Here is a 17,450-nt window from a genome sequence, read left to right as displayed (position 1 = left end):
TCCTAGATTTTTTTCTTTTCCATATGAAGTTGAATATTGTTCTTTCAAGGTCTGTGAAGAATTTTGCTGAGGTTTTGACGGGCATTGCACTGAACCTGCAGATTACTTTTGGTAAGATTGCCATTTTTACTATGTTAATTCTACCTACCCAAGAGCATAGGAGACCTTTCCATTTTCTGGTGTCTTCTTCAATTTCTATCTTCAAAGATTTAAAGTTCTTGTCATACATGTCTTCCACTTGTTTGCTTGAGTTTCTCCAAGATATTTTAAGTTATTTGTGGCTATTGCGAAAGGTGTGCTCCCTTGATTTCTTTCTCAGCCAATTTTTTTTCATCTGTATAAAGGAGGGCTGCTGAATAAATACCGTTTCTATGTAAAGAGATTAATTCTTTAACTTTTTTTACTCTAGAGAATCTTAACTAACATATATTCCATGCTTCTAATTTCAGTACCCAGAAGGCAGAGGCAAACAGCTTGGTCTACATAGCAAGTTCCAAGGCAGCCAGAGATACATAATAAGGCTGTTTCAAAAAAAATGTTAACACAGACATTAGGTCTCCTGAGGGCTTTAAAATTCCAAGTCTCGGTCTGTAACTTTCTGGGATATTACAGCATTTCAAAATTTGAGAATTTGCTACAGGAGTATCTACTAGGAAAAGCCCAAATCATCAGCAATGTGAACTGCATTCAAACTGAACCCAGAAAGATGGTTTTCCTGGACCAGAGGGAGGCTATCAAGAAGCAGACACCAGGAGTGGAAAACTGGAGACCATAGGGGCCAGGCCACACTGGACATCAGTAAAGCACTACCAAAAGGTGTTCCCAGTCATCTTCTCAGAAGGCTCATTTCTTCTTAAAAATAACTTCATAAGGATTAAAGTTGGTGAACAATCAGCATAACAACTAAATGTGGTTAATTTGTTAAATTAAACATTTTCCCCAAGTATTAAATTTGCATACCACAAAAGAAAACCACTCCTGGGTGCCTAAAACATTGATAAAACATTGATATATTGTATTTAAAACAGCATGCCTTCCCTAACAGAATACCAGGCACCATTGTCATTTATTTGAAAGTCATTTAACAACATTGTGTGTAATTAGTTTGTAGTTAGGGATAATTGAGCATTAAAAAAAAAGCTTTGAATGTCAAGTCAGTGTCAGTATCGCTTTCTTTTTTTTTAATTTTTTAAAAATTTTTTATTAAGAAAAAGAAAAAAAAGTTTCTGCCTCCTGCCAGCCTCCCATTTCCCTCCCCCTCCTCCCACCCTTCTTCCCCTCCCCCCACTCCTCTCCCCCTCCCTCTCCAGTCCAAAGAGCAGTAGGGTTCCCTGTCCTGTGGAAAGTCCAAGGTCCTCCCCCCTCCATCCAGGTATAGGAAGGTGAACATCCAAACTGGCTAGGCTCCCACAAAGCCAGAACATGAAGTAGGATCAAAACACCCTGCCATTGTCCTTGGCTTCTCATCAGCCCTCATTGTTCGCCATATTCAGAGAGTCCGATTTTATCCCATGCTTTTTCAGTCACAGTCCAGCTGGCCTTGGTGAGCTCCCAATAGATCAGCCCCACTGTCTCAGTGGGTGGGTGCACCCCTCGTGGTCCTGACATCCTTGCTCATGTTCTTCCTCCTTCTGCTCCTCATTGGGGCCTTGGGAGCTCAGTCTGGTGCTCCAGTGTGGGTCTCTGTCTCTATCTCCATCCATCACCAGATGAAGGTTCTATGGTGATATGCAAGATATTTGTCAGTATTGCTATAGGCTAGGGTCATTTCAGGTTCCCTATCCTCAGCTGCCCAAGGAACTAACTGGGGACATCGCCTTGGGCTCCTGGGAGCCACTCTAGGTTCAAGTCTCTTGCCAACCCTAAGGTGGCTCCCTTAACTAAGATTTGTGCTTCCCTGCTCCCCTATCCAACCTTCCTTTATCCCAATCATCCTGATCTTCTGGAGGCATTACCATCCCTGACTTCAAACTCTATTACAGAGCTACAGTAATGAAAACAGTGTGGTACTGGCATAAAAACAGAGAAGTCGACCAATGGAATCATATAGAAGACCCGGATTTTAACCCACAAACCTATGAACACCTCATTTTCAATAAAGGAGCTAAAAGTATACAATGGAAGAAAGAAAGCATCTTCAACAAATGGTGCTGGGACAACTGGATGTCAAACTGTAGAAGAATGAAAATAGACCCATATCTATCACCATGCACAAAACTCAAGTCCAAATGAATCAAAGACCTCAATATCAGTCCGAACACACTGAACCTGATAGAAGAGAAAGTGGGAAGTACCCTACAACAGATGGGCACAAGAGACCGCTTCCTATGTATAACCCCAGCGGCACAGACATTAAGAACAACATTGAATAAATGGGACCTACTAAAACTGAGAAGCTTCTGTAAAGCAAAGGACACTGTCACTAAGACAAAAAGGCAACCTACTGACTGGGAGAAGATCTTCACCAACCCCGCAACAGACAAAGGTCTGATCTCGAAAATATATAAAGAACTCAAGAAACTAGACTTTAAAATGCTAATTAACCCAATTAAAAAATGGGGCACTGAACTGAACAGAGAATTCTCAACAGAAGAAGTTCAAATGGCCAAAAGACACTTAAGGTCATGCTCAACCTCCTTAGCGATCAGGGAAATGCAAATCAAAACAACTTTGAGATATCATCTTACACCTGTCAGAATGGCTAAGATCAGAAACACCAATGATAGCCTTTGCTGGAGAGGCTGTGGAGGAAGGGGTACCCTCATCCATTGCTGGTGGGAATGCAAACATGGGCAACCACTTTGGAAAGCAGTGTGGCGGTTTCTCAGGAAATTTGGGATCAACCTACCCCTGGACCCAGCAATACCACTATTGGGAAAATACCCAAGAGATGCCTGATCATATGACAAAAACATTTGTTCAACTATGTTCATAGCAGTATTATTTGTAATAGCCAGAACCTGGAAACAACCTAGATGTCCTTCAATGGAAGAATGAAGAAAGTGTGGAATATATACACATTAGAGTACTACGCTGCGGTAAAAAAAACAATGACTTCTCGAATTTTGCATGCAAATGGATGGAAATAGAAAACACTATCCTGAGTGAGGTATCCCAGACCCAAAACGATGAACATGGGATGTACTCACTCATAATTGGTTTCTAGCCATAAATAGGGGCCACGGAGTCTACAATAGGCGAATCTAAAGAAGCTAAGTAAGAAGGTGAACCCAAGGAAAAACATATAGTTATCCTCTTGGATAAGGGAAGTAGACAAAATTGCCGGGGAGAAAAGTGGGATGTAGGGGGTGGGGTGGGATGGGGGTAAGGGGAGATGGGGAGAGAAAAGGTAGAAGGAAAGGAGGGGGGACTTGGGTAAACAGTATCACTTTCTAAAGTTCTTTACAATAGACAGGGAAAGAAGGAAAAGAGGAAAGAAGGGAGGGTCGAAAGGAGAGAGGAAGGGAGGGAGGGATGGAGATAGGAAGAAAGGGAGGGAGGGAAATTTTAGCTGCCTTATCTGGAATTCATGGGAGGGAATATAAAAGTTAAGTTTCTAGGACCTTCCAGTACCTCCTCCACCCTGGCTGGTGAAAACACACTTGTTCTAAGGCAGCACTGTGTATTAATTTGTAAACACAATGAAGCTCAAAGGCAGCTCCATGCTTTTTGCACTGAGAATTAGTTTACAGATTTACATGAGGAACATCTAGTTGGGCACAGGAATATAGAAGGTAGGAGGAGCAGGTGGTTGATGACCTAGTGGTTGATTCACAGTGGCCTTCAAATAGTGGGAGAAGATTGAAGATTTCCGAGGCAAAAATAAAAGTACTAATGTGAAAAAACAAAAACTTTCAAATCCTCACACATCACTGAATTTTATGTTTTTCTCTTAGACAAAGGAATGTTACAAAGGCCAGTTCCATTTCAGGAGATTTTCATTCATTTTCCACCTCTGAAGTAAAAGGAATGTCTCATTTACAGCTTCAAAATACTTACATGATGCATAACTCCTATCAGTGCTGTTACAAATTTATCTGATTTGCGCCAATTAAATCAAAGTCCCTAAGTGTCAAATGGACAAAGAAAGTTAGCTCTGGTGTAAGCGAACAGGAATAGGAGTGCCTCTATGCGTCAGCCATCCAGCTAGTCTATTCCCATCCACGAGCAAAGACATTCTCAAGCATGGGGCCCTGGACAAAATTAGCATAACCTATCCAGTGGGAAATGCAAATAAGAGGTCAAGCAAACTATGGATAAAAAGCCATAAGAAACCTGCAACTTCATAAGCTAATAAAAAAAAATGAAAAATGTTTGAGCAGTGGTACCTTGTGCGAGTGAATAAAGCTGTTTCCAGAAGCCATGTTATTAGATCGCCTAAATATTTTGGATTATGCCCATTGTGATGGTTAGTCTTAACTGTTAATTTGATGCAACCTAGAATCACTGGCGAGATGAGCATCTGAGCGTGCCTGTGGGATTATCTTGATTTTATTTAACTGATGTGAGAAAACCCATTTGAATTGTGGGCTGGACTGTTCCTTCGGCAGGGAGTCATCATGGGACATACAAAGTGGAGACAGGAAGCTAAGCATGCACTGGTTCCTCTCTGCTTCTCAAGAGTGGATGCAATGTGACCAACTAGTTCAGGATCCCACTGCTGTGACTTTCCTGCCATGATGGACTCTAACTTGGGCCTATAACCCTGAACACATTTCTCCTTGAAATTGCCTTCGCCAGATATTGCGATCATAGCAACTAAAATGATCAGTGTTTGTAAATGTTGGTCAGGAAGGCATAGATTGGTAATAGGTGATGGTTGCTCTGGAGACTCATGACTGGTCAAAGTGTTGAATGACGTAAGTTGTGCTGTAGACCGTCACAGAGGGTCCAGGAAGAATTCAAGAGCTGGAGGAAGGGATGCAGTGTTCGGAACATTGCATTCCTAAACTCTAATCAGTGGTGTGAAAGAAATATTACCCATCAACACTGCCACGAGAGGAGAGGGAATCACAAAGCCATCTTCCCTTGAGATTATAAATAGTTAATGGTTGCTGGCAGGAAGGAGACAATTTTCTTCAGTGATCTAGCCACGGGTTAAGTTATACATGCTCCTGAATGCAACGCAATAAACTCTGAGTCCCAAAGACAAACACTTGATAAAAAAACGGGCAACTGAATGGGAGAGGAAGAAGGGGGAACAACATAAATATGACAAAATGCAGCGTAAATATGACAAAAATACATAGTATACATGTGTGCAAATGTCAGAAATGAAAATCCCTGAGCAGGGGTGAGCTTCCTCCCCATAGGTTGTTGGCCAGGACGACTACCGATGTACCCAATATAGGTCAACTGCTCCTGATGCTGGCTGTATTTCGTAGCTAGATGGTAAGACCCCATTACTACACACAATACATACTTTGGTTGAAAGGCAGGCAGAAGTCAAGTTGCAATTGAGCTAGAAGCCTTCTCCTGCAGGCAAGATTGTATGATGCTGGAAGGCTCTGAGCAAGCTGGTGGCAGGGAACTGCCCATGCTCCTGTGCACATCCATGGACCCTGGATACTACAGTGCTGACCTTCCGGCCAAGACAGGCAGTGGAGCAATAGTGCCAGGGCTGTTGAGGATAACTGCTTTCTGAGGAGACTTGAGGCCTACTTCACATGCCTGGTACTGCAAACCTAGTCATAGCTGGGAAGGACTTAGGCTTTTGTGGGGAAGCTCTTGCTAAAAGATCACCATGTAGCTGTCATTCTCCTTCTGAATAAGATCATGCCCATGGAGTCATGCAGTGGTCAGCAAAGTTTCCTTTTGCACTGGTTTGCAGTTCCTACAGACGTTCAGAACTGGTAGGTGCTAAGAATAAACGACCACTGAATGCTAAGCCATGAACATGACATCTATGTCCCCCTACTTCCAGGTGCAGTAACATGTGAAACAGGAAGGGGAACAAAGAATGTAAGGGACAGAGGGCAGGTACAATGTGGAAGAGTCTTCTGGACCTAGCAAGACCATTGCACTCTTCAACTCTGGGAAAATGATCACTGATAAAACCCACGTAAGACTGGGGCCATCATATGTCATAGAGTCGAAAGGGCCCACCTCTCCCTGATTACTTATAGGTAGTGAACATTTGCCAGGGTAGGGCTCATGAGGCCACATTCATCCCTGAAGATCTTCAGGCAGTTAATAAGCTGACAAGAGGAACTGTTTCTTCCATCTTTAGCCTCTGTTAAACTGCCCCTGCTCTTATGAACCTTTAAACAACCCTATATAAATACGTTGGGTCACACACACATAAAAGACACAAAAGTAGAAAAGGACACTTTGGGAATAGGAAGGGGATCAGTGAGCATGGGAGGGGACAACGGAAGGCAATGGAGGGGTGAAAGTGCCCCAAATATATTCATGTATGAAAATGTCATCCTGAAACCCATCATATATAACTACTATATGCTAATAAAAATGCAAATCCTGGGGTCCCCATCTCAGATTAACCAAGTGAAAAACTTCTGTGGAAGGGCCACTTCCAGCTTGAAAATTATCATACGAGAACATCATTCTCCACAAGATGTCAGAATCCAAGTACAACTGTGTTAGGAAGTCATTTCTACATGAGTAAACACAACTAAGCTGCCTTCCCTGAAGTAGGATAAAGAATAATGCACAAATATATGGATTACAATTTGAGGAAATTTTATACCAAATTATCTGTGGTATAATGTATAGGAAAAGCTATCAACGACTCTGTAATTACACCAATACATATGTCCCTTGCTGAAAGAAACGATGGAACACATGTGGTTTTGACCACATACAATATAAAATTTTGGATGATTCTAGCACCCAGCATCAGCAATGCCCCCTTAGTGACTATCCCTCCCCTTTCAATGAGGTCTACGAGATGATGTAGAGCCGTTCATGGCCATCTGAAATGAAAATGTGCATGGTCACAGTCAGGGTGCAAAGGAAAATAGCAGGCAAAGAACATTTTGCACATTTTTCGTGTATTTTTTATTTAACATATATAATACATGTAAACAAGGGGCATAAAATTCATAAAAATACAATACTCTTATGCAGTCATCACTTCATTTCAGACACATCCTTTTATTTTCTCCTTAATGCTATCGGCCTACTCTAACAGCACACATTTTCTGTCAGGCATTTCAGAGGCTTATCTTTTTATGGAAGTACTACCCAGCTTTTTAAAAAATGTCACAATAATAACTATTTCATTTGCCTCCTGTCTTTCCTTACTTTCCTCACATTAAAGCAAAAATATTTGTAAATGCTAAAAATATGCAAAATACTGAGCTTTAATGCTGCATTGTCAGCTACACAGAATCTATTACTGTTCCATGTCGCCGTAAAAGTGCTTAAGTCGCAGAGCACCGGCTGCTACTGGATGTGCTGGAGGCTAAATACGCAGTGGACCCCCAAGGCCTCTGTTCCAAGCTGACTTGCCTAAAATACAAGCAGAGCTTGCTGGTGGAGTCACATTAAGAAATACTGTTACAAAAGGCTTCTGCAGAAAACTAATTTAGACTGCTTTTAATGTTTCCCAGCGTGTGAGCTGGTCCTAATAGTATTTTAATGTTTTGTTTCTCTGTACAGAATTTCCAATCATTACACATGAACTTATGATGAAGGGACTTGTGAGAGGGTAAGGATAGAAAAGAACTTTAAAAAGGTGATTTTAAAAAATCCTAACTGCTGTATACACACAGCAGTCACGTCAGGGTGCAGAAGGAGTGCAGACAAGCAGGGTGTGCAGCCGCCCTCACACCCACGCCTACTCTCTCTCCAACCTCAGGAGCCCTCGTTCCACTTCCTCGCAATCCTGCACCATCACTGAAACACTCCTAACCCACCAATCTCCAGCTGCCTCCCTATGTTCTGAGTTGGTAGAAGCTTATGAAATAAAAAACTGAGCGCCACATGAGGAAGCGGAGTCACAGTGTGCAACATTAGGAACGACAGTCCCTGGGCAGCTCCAGGATGGGACAACCTGGGAGGCGAGGTTGGCTCTGGGGACACTGAGGCCACGCTCCTCAGTCTCACGTGCTGTCTTTTCAGGTGACAACAGGAGCAAGCTAGTGCTTCCCCCAGACAAACTTGTTCTTGGCCTCTGGTAAGAAGGCAGGAAGAGAACAGCTCTTCTGCGGCTGCCAGGATGGGCACCGGAAACCATCCCTGAGGACTCAGGTCTCAAGGACAATCCACACTGAGGTTAATCAGCCTGTGGTTAATAAAGAGAAGACTGTAATTAAATGTGTAGTCAGCCATGGTCACAATTTGCTTAGAATTTAAAACCTGAAAACCATTTCTTACAACAGTGAAGATCCATGGTTTTGAAGAATCTCATTTCACACAAATTAACTTCTAAGAAACAAAATCTGTATAAAAATTCAAAGCACGTTTGGAAATTTTTCAAAAAAAAAAAAGGAAGAAAAATGGGAAGACTGAACATACGCATTCCTCAAACTTAATCTTTTATTTTAGGCAAAATTATAAGGCTTAAGGCTTTGTCTTATCAAAGACAGGCAATTTTGAAAGCAAAATAGAAAAACTCTTCATTTATCATTATTCATTTACATTTTGACAGAAAAGTTAGTTATGTTTTGTTTTATCTTAATAGCAAAAGAAAAACTACCATATACTATAGTCTACCATAGCTATGTCTCTATATACATTAGACTCTAGACGCATCATATTTGGGGTTGTCCAAAATAGCTTTTCTTACAACTGCAATTAATCATGAAAAAATTTTAAGTGAATTAAAGATATTAAAATATAATATTTGATTAATACTAAAAATGAGAAAAATACACATTTCCTAATTTTTTAACCAAGAATAAGCACTTGCTAATCAACTAAAGACAAGATAGCATTTATCTGAAAGCAAAAGCCCATGTGGGAAGAGGCAGACACCACATGGCTGGGAATTAAAGGAGCCGTTCCTCCCATCATACCCAGGAATCTGGGCAACAATGGGCAGGAAACACTTGATTCTCAAGCGCCATACAGAACAAAAAGAGCACCCAGAAGTGAGAGGAACAGGTGATCCACAGGCCACTGACACCTGGACTAAGAGCTGAGATGGGTTGACAAGACTGGGGTACAGAATCACCCAAGTGTCCAAGACCAGGAGGTAAGTAAGAAGCGAGGCTGTGACAGCCCTGCACGGAAAAGCAGGCCCTCCCAGTTCAGAAGGAACTGCACTTTCAGATCATCTTTGTCATGACCTATGATGCATTTCTACACAGATGGCTTTGTTCACTGTAACACAAATATTTAAATGAAGTACAAGCATATACTCATTTGCATAGCAAATTTTAACAGGTGCACTGAAACAGTAACTAATTGATCTGGTGTAAGTCATTTTTACAATCAGAATGACAAATTGACCAAATAAAATGTTTTCCATTTGAAAACAGTTACTTTAAAAGACTTGTAAAGGTTTTGTAATCTGAGTTAAAACGATACACGACTTAGTGGCAAAGCAGTAAAGCCATTACTGATGCGGTCTCTGTAGCCGGCACGTGTCACAGTCACTCTTTAATAACTTCTAGAACTTTGTAAACGCTGTTCTGGAACACTGTGTTGAAGTGAGGCTTGGAATCCTTCCCCAGGATGTTACACAGGGGTGTCTTCCCAGCATTGGCTGGATCCTCCACATCCCAGATTTCAGGCATGCTGCACCCAGGCCTAGAGGAGTAAATGCACATGTTACAAGCAGCGCACGTTATCCAACCGCAGACAGCACAGAACACTGCCTACGCGCCTCGTCTCAGTTCAGCTCTCCTTTTTACATTATATTACATTCTATTTTTGAAAATCTTGGAATAGTTACCTTTATTTTTGTAAGCTGTCCCTTTAGGACAAGGAAAACACAGCAACAGGGTGCATAAGGACAGACCTACAGAATACATGCGCTCAGGGACAGCTAAGACAGCTCACAGCCCTGGAAGCACTGCCTCTGCTACCTGTCCAGAGTGTGTTGTCATAGTTACTTTCCTCAGTTGATTTCCACGTGTGTAAGGGGGAAGATGTTGTACACTGGTTTGCAGTTGGCTCCCATGTGTGTAAAGGGGGAAGATGCCATGCAGAATGTGCAGATTGAGGGCAGTTAAGGATCTACAACACCAGGTACAGCACATAAAAATAATAGTTTTAAAGATGATAAAATTTGCTTAGTTCACAGGGAAGGTTTGTCAGTATACTCTGAAATAAATCAATTTAAAGGAAAGCCTTACTGTTACTGTATGAGATGGGCACATCAAAGAAACTGCTAATCACCCACTCCGTGGCTTTAACTGTAGGTGAAAGAGAAAAACTATCTGGAGAGAGAAAAGCACTGGACTTGGCCAGGGATATCTGTGAGAGGGGCAAGAACAGCATGAGAAAGACTAGAACAGCAACAGTTCCACAGAGCGTAGAGAACAGAAGCTAAGGGAGGAGGGCCAGGGTGCTCGTGTGGACTCTGACATTTACAGCAGGTGAGAGGGGAGCTGTGAGAAGACAGTGGGGACCTGCAGGCCAGCATGGGCCTTGCCATCCAACCGCGTGTGCATGATAACACAGCCATGCGGCTCTTCTGACAGACCTGAGGGAAATGACTCCTTTTGGCAGATGGGAACCAGTTTCACAAGTCCCCGAAGAACGCTGGCTTTTTAAGACTACTAAAATTCTCCTATAGGCCAGTTTGAACTCATTCTGGATGCATGGACTTCCTGAGACCTGCAGTGGTAAGCTTACATCTTAGAGGAATGAAAAAAGAAATCTCAAATACAATGTACTTCTTGCCCCCCTCAAAATCAGGGTCTCGTTATGTGGCCTTATACATGCAACCCTCCGACCTCAGAGTCCAAGCCTTCGGGTTACAGGAATACTCAGGCTACCTGTGTGCTACCATGCCCAGTCAATAACAAAGTTTATAAAGAACAATAGAAGTAGTTGGGCATGGTGGCGCACACCTTTATTCCTATTACTTGGGAGGCAGAGACAAGCAGATCTCTATGTGTTCTAGGTCAGCATAGGTCTAATACTGAGCTCCAGTACAGCCAGGGTTACCCAGACAGACCTGTCACAAAAACAAAAACAAAACCTGGGATAAATAAGATTATCAAGTTATATTTTTCTACATAAGTCGTCCAAATAATTTCAACATTTTAAATCAAGATCAGATTATGGACACAGTTGCTGTATTCTCACGAAGTTCTTCTATTTTTACTTGTTTTAAAAGGTCTTAAAAGAAAAAAGCTAGTGCTGGTGGCACAAGCCTATAATCCTACCTCTGGGATGAAGCAGGAACATCTCAAGTTCAAGGCTAGCCTGAGCAACTTACTGAGATGATATCTCAAAACAAAAAAATGGAAAAAGTGCTGCTTGAATAGCTTATATGTGGCCCTGCATTCACTCCCCAGTATAAACAATACAAAAGAAAGAAAAAGAGAAAAAATAAAATTATAGAAAGTTGACCATGGCTATTTTGTTTGTCAAAGTCTTTTCCTCCTTCTTTTCTTCCCTCCCTCCCTCCCTCCCTCCCTCCCTCCCTCCCTCCCTCCCTCCCTCCCTCCCTCCCTCCCTTTTTCCTTCCCTTCCTCTTTTTTTCTAATTGGAAGAAAGCATTTCTAGGAAGTCTAAGCTCCATTCATTCCTATCCTCTGTGACTTTCTGGCCAAACACTCACCACTTGTCAGGTGCATACATTAGCCTTGAATATCACTTCTCAGAGCACTGTTTACAACATGAGCATCTAACTATCCTGCTGGAGCTTTGATCCATGTTCCCACTCACATACAATATAGACAGGGCAGTTCTGGGTTGCTTTCGGGAAACTGGGAACATTATGGGATCCACAACAGTACAATTTGGCTATTTTCTAGATCTTGCTACACAAACAGCCATTTGCACCTCTTCACAGCTGCTAGTTCTGACCTGTGCATTACGGAAGGTCTGTCTCATGGGTTGCACACTTTGCTGCCGTAAACCAGCACCATACTTCTGTAATTGAAATGTTCACCGTGTCCAATACATAATAATTTTTTTACTTTGCTACCATCAGACTAACTGTCAAAGAACCTACCAGTGATAGCCCTCACATAGAGGTCCCATTGCATCTTTTTGAATAGATCCATTAATAATAAATGCTACAAGCATTATTTGCAATAGCCATAACCTGGAAACAACCTAGCTGCCCCTCATCCGAAGAATGCATAAAGAAAATAGTACATTTCTACATTAGAGTACTACTCAGCGGTGAATAAAAGTGACATCTTGAAATCTGCATGCAGATGGATGGAACTAGAAAAAAAAATCCTGAGTGAGGTAACCCAGACCCAGAAAGATGAACATGGTATATACTCATTCATAAGTAGGTACTAGCTGTAAAGCAAAGGCTATTATTGAGTCTATAGTTCATGATCCTAGAGAAGCTAAGTAACAAGGTGAACCCTAAGAAAAACATACCTGAAAAAGGGAAATAGACAAGATCACCTGAGAAAATTGGGAGCATAAGGGTGTGAGAAGGAGGGCAGAAGGGGAAGATAAGGGGAGAAGGGAAGGGAGAGGAAAACCTGAGAGAACAGGATAGTTGAGATGGAGAAAGGACAGATATGAGAGCAAGAAAAGAGATATTTTGATTGAGGGAGCCATTATGGGGCTAGCAAGAAACCTGGCACTAGAGAAATTCCCAGGAATCCACAAGGATGACCCCAGCTAAGACCCTAAGCAATAGAGGAGAGGGTGCCTGAACTGGCCTTGCCCTGTAGTCAGACTGATGAATATCTTAACTATCACAATATAGAACCTTCATCCAGCAACTGGTATAAACAAGGCAGAAACCTCCATCGGACCACTGGACTGAGCTCCCAAAGTCCAGATGAAGAGCGGGAGGAGAGAGAATATGAGCACAGAGGTCAAGACCATGATGGGTTCACCCACTAAAACAGTTTACCTGAGCTAATAGGAGTTCACCAACTCCATCCAGACTGGGAAGGAAACAGTATAAGTCCAAACTAGTCCCTCTGAATGTGGTTGACATCTGTATGGCTGGGGCAGACTGCGGGGCCACTGGCAGTGGCACCAGGATTTATCTGGACTGCTTGTACTGGATTTTTGGGATCCTATTCTCCTTGGATGGATATCTTGCTCAGCCTAGATATAGTAGGGAGGGCCTTGGACCTTCCCCAAAGCAATATGCCTTACCTCTTCTATGAGGAGTAGATGGGGGAGGGATGGAGGGAATGGTAAGAGGGGAGGGAGTGGGAACTGGGATTGGTATGTAAAATGAAAAGAGATAGTTTTTTCTCTTTTAAAAAATAAATAAAATACTAAAAAAAAAAACAGATGCTACAGAGCTGAAGACCTAGAACAGTGGCTTTCAACCTATGGGTCTCACGACCCTATGAGGGCTATTGAATGACTATTTCACAGGGTCACCTAAGACCATCTGAAAACACATATTTATATTACATTTCTTAACAGTAGTAAAATTATACTTATGAAGTAGCAACGAAATAATTTTATGGTAGGTAAGGGTAGCAGCAGTAGGAAGGTTGAGAATCACTGACCTAAAACAATAAGGCTAAGATTTTGGTTTCCAAACCAAAATGCTCATGCACACATCAAAGCTGAACTGTTACCACACTTGGGGTGGAGGAGCACATGACAACTAAGAGTTCAAAACCTACTCTGGGTTATCCAGAGATCAGCATCCTAGAGAAAAGTGAAAGGGCAAAGATCTGGCTTATAGCCCATCTGCCTCTGTAGCACCTACTACTTTTATTCTGCAAGTCTCCCTAGTGACCAGTACTGATGGAGGAAGGTCACTGGCTAATAAAGGAACTGCCTTGGCCCATCTCATTGGTTAGGAGATAGGTGGGAGGAGTAAACAGAACAGAATGCCAGGAGGAAGAGGAAGTGAAGTCAGACCCGACAGCTCTCCTCTGGGGAGCAGACGCCTCAGGAGAGATGCCATGCTCCAGGCTCCTGGGCAGACACACGCGATGAAGCTCTGAACTAGAATCTTCCCGGTAAGACCGGTGCTCACAGATTGTTAGAGATGGGTTGATTGGGATATCAGAATTAGCCAGTAAGGGCTAGAGCTAAGGGCCAAGCAGTGATTAAAAGAATACAGTGTCTGTGTAATTATTTCGGGGCATAAGCTAGCCGAGCAGGCGACTGGGGTGTTGGGGACGCAGCCCCGCCGCCCCTTATTACTACACAGTACCATCTTTCAATAGCATTTGTAATGCGGGACACAGTGGTGGATGTCCATTAACCCTGGATCCCCAGAAGGCTAAATTAGAAACATCAGTTATGGACAGTTCAGGGCCAGGGTTGGACAACAGAGTCAAACCTGTTATCAAAAGAAAAACAGCATCAGTGAGAACCTGTATAAGTCCTCTTCAATATAAGTACTTTAAGTTTATTCTAATTAGAATTAAAGGTAGTTTTCTTTGAAAACGTAAGTTTATAAAAACTCATCTACAATTACCTATTTAAAAATGGGTATTTTTAGTTTAAGGCAATATACACATGCATATCACTATTTAAAAGTATATTTCTAAAATGAGTAAAAGGTCTAATTTAAATAATTATGTATATGATATTGACTCATACTTTTGAAATGTTTTATTTTATATATATTATACCATGCACTACTAATAGAACTCTTGCTATGAGCCTACACTAACTTTTCAGTCTTTTGATTATAAGCTATTAATTGTTTGAAATACTCACTTGGATCTTCTTATACACCATGACTCTTCTAGAATGTAGTAATTCACTTTTAATTTCATCAATTCCTTCTTCACATCTTCAGCTGCTTTTCGGCTATACATCGAATAAACAATTTTTGTTCTGGCTCTTCAAGAAAAAAAATAAGTAGGCAAAATTTTTTTTTCAAGATTAAAAGGATCCAATCAACATTACCGGGAAGCAAGCAAGGGATGGGAACAAGCACATCCCAGAGCAGGAAGGAGGTGAGAGCACCTTGGAGAAGCCAGGGTGAGATTACAACTGGAAGCCGACATAGCCTCTAATGCAAGCCACATTTCCAAACTCAGTCTCCTCGTGGTTCACCTGTTTCTAATTGTCAGCAGACAGCGCTGAGAGCAAACACACCAGCACTGCTGGGAAGGGGCAACAGCTCAGCCCACAAATCCCACTTGACTTCTACATATAAGAAAAACTCACTCTATGAAGTTGCTTTGGAAATTAGCTCATTGAAATTGATTTTTTAATGAAAAGCATTTTATTTATAAAATGTATATTTCATCATTATGCAAAACAATATACTAATAGCATTAATCTGATCATTTGGAAAATGAATACTTTATCTCCTCTAGAAAGTGTATTGATATTAAATCTTCACCTCTTAGGAGAATACAAGGCATCATTTATGGGAAAAACAAACCTTATCCCATCAGAAAATATCTAAACTCATCACAGCAAACAGCTTCATGACAGCAGAGCAGAAACCCCACCGAATGACTCTCCTACCACTCCTCAGATGTCACGAGAAAAGCCTGTAAGGAGTCAGCATCGCTAGAAGCCTTACACCAGTGTCAGACAAAGCTGAGGACGGCATGAGGAGGCCTGGCTATCTTGGACAACTGCTCAGATTGCCTTTCCTTCTGCTGAATAGGAAACAGCACAAAGACAGCAGCTTTACTGAAGCCCCAAGGGCTTTAGCCCAGCTGTCTTATTTCAGCATCTTCTTCCCTCCCCATGAACGACTCTGAAATGCCCCTGTTGACCCTGTCTGCTGTGAAACTCTGGTGGGTTCCTCACTCACTATCTGGATGAAGCCCTTTCCCCATGCACCTGTGCACTAACCTCAGACCTGCATCTTCATAGTGTGGGTGGTTCACCACGGGCCGGAGAGCAGAGAGTTTCACACTTGCCATGGTGGGCATGGCACCTGCAAACACTGCATCTGGAAGCAATGGCATGGTCTGGCATTACACTGGGCAGCACCAGTAGGGGTTTCCATCTAGACAGCCCAGCTATTTCACACGTATCACAGCTGGCTGGAGCCCAGGGAGATTCACAAGATTTAATGCCAGCAGCAGAATGAAGCCAGGAGGCCAACAGAGTACAGATCTGCAGCCAGGCTGGGGGAGCAGGTTTTCAGCACCGAAGAGCGCTCATCACCTTCCCTTTCTTTCCCTTTCCTTCTTTAGTCCACTGGAGAACAGTATCTAACTGACTGGAAAGTTTGAAAGACACTTTAAGAGTCAACCACTTCATACTGGGACAGTAAGTTTCCATAGGGTCACATGGATTAAACAGCAGGTCACCAGTAAGAGGGAATGGGAAGGCTAATATTGAAATTCTATTAAGGAAGGAAACATAACAAAATTATGCTAAATATAGCACCTACAACTTTGGAAAACTTTTATAGATTTAAATTTCTGGAAATGGCATATAAGGTTATATAGCATCCCTGCATGTCATGTAGCCAGTAGTGACAGCTCCTTTAAACCCCGGGTAGGATTTTGTGGTGACATAAAATTATGGAGTAAAAAGAATCCTAGCGAAATATAAAGCAACAGGTGTTGTTGCTCTTTTTACCTGGCTTTGTGCTGTATCTGATCCATTCTATGAGCTCTTCTTGAGGTAAATTGCTGAACTCCCCTACAATGTTCCACTGGGTTTGCAGGTTTGCTGAGCCTTGAATCGACATTGCTGCTAGCACAGCGAACACAACAGTACCAGGGTGAACTTTGCCAAAGAGCCACCCAAAGAGCTGAAATCAAGGTGAAACACTGGTCACTGGCAGTGCAAAGCAGTGTGTTCCAGTAAGAAAACCATCCTGAGGAAGAACTCAACCTCTGCTGTGGTCCCACGTATGGACTGTTGAAAATGTAATTTTATGATCATGGCTGTGGGAGGGGCCAGAGGTTAGAAAACAACCTCTGTGGAGTCAATTCTCTCCTTCCACCTTAGGTAAATTCCAGGGACTGAGCTCGGGTCACTGTGCTGGCATCAACACCTTTACCCACTGCGTCATCTTGCTGGTCCAGAGAGCAGTCCTTCAGCATCCAAACAATTCTACCCAAGAGGGACACAGCATCAGAAGCACTGCAGGAAAAGCCAGGTCACCTGCTTCCTTTACAAGGCCCAGTCAAGGAAAAATGAGCACCCATTTCTAAGTGAGTCCAGGACAGGCTAGGGGCACAGCTCAGGAGCCTGGGCTTGGTCTCCAGCACCACAGCAGGAGCAAGCTTAAGCCAGTGCAGAGTTCTAAGTTCGGAACATGGTGCAGAGGCTGTTACCTGTCCCATTAATGCAATGGGAGTCAAGATGGAGGACTTTCTTTCCTGTCCCAACCCAGTCTAAAGGGAGGAAAATGAGGGAGCTGGGTCCTCTCTAACACAGCTCACACTTGGCGATGGGAGCCTGGAACCCAGAAAAGCAACACACAATAAAGCAAC

The 17,450-nt window shown here is 42.5% G+C and overlaps 1 protein-coding gene across 3 annotated transcripts in view; it reads right to left on the bottom strand.

The window, feature by feature from the left end:
* Positions 1–6,993: 6,993 nt before the first annotated feature.
* Positions 6,994–17,450, bottom strand: part of Dpy19l1 (dpy-19 like C-mannosyltransferase 1) — a 95,312-nt gene continuing 84,855 nt past the window's right edge. For 2 of the 3 annotated variants that reach the window (XM_075966509.1, XM_075966507.1), the window contains 4 exons: positions 16,588–16,762; positions 15,850–15,949; positions 14,752–14,877; positions 6,994–9,714 (listed from right to left, as the gene is read on the bottom strand). In XM_075966509.1, the coding sequence (XP_075822624.1) occupies positions 9,558–9,714; positions 14,752–14,877; positions 15,850–15,949; positions 16,588–16,762 (558 nt within the window). In that variant the 3' untranslated portion in view covers positions 6,994–9,557. The remainder of the gene's footprint in view (positions 9,715–14,751; positions 14,878–15,849; positions 15,950–16,587; positions 16,763–17,450) is intronic. The other variant, XM_075966508.1, reaches the window with a different exon arrangement.

The sequence above is a fragment of the Microtus pennsylvanicus genome, chromosome 3 (genome assembly GCF_037038515.1).
Source record: "Microtus pennsylvanicus isolate mMicPen1 chromosome 3, mMicPen1.hap1, whole genome shotgun sequence".
NCBI classification, from domain to species: Eukaryota; Metazoa; Chordata; class Mammalia; order Rodentia; family Cricetidae; genus Microtus; species Microtus pennsylvanicus.
This window is presented reverse-complemented; position numbering and strand designations above follow the sequence as displayed.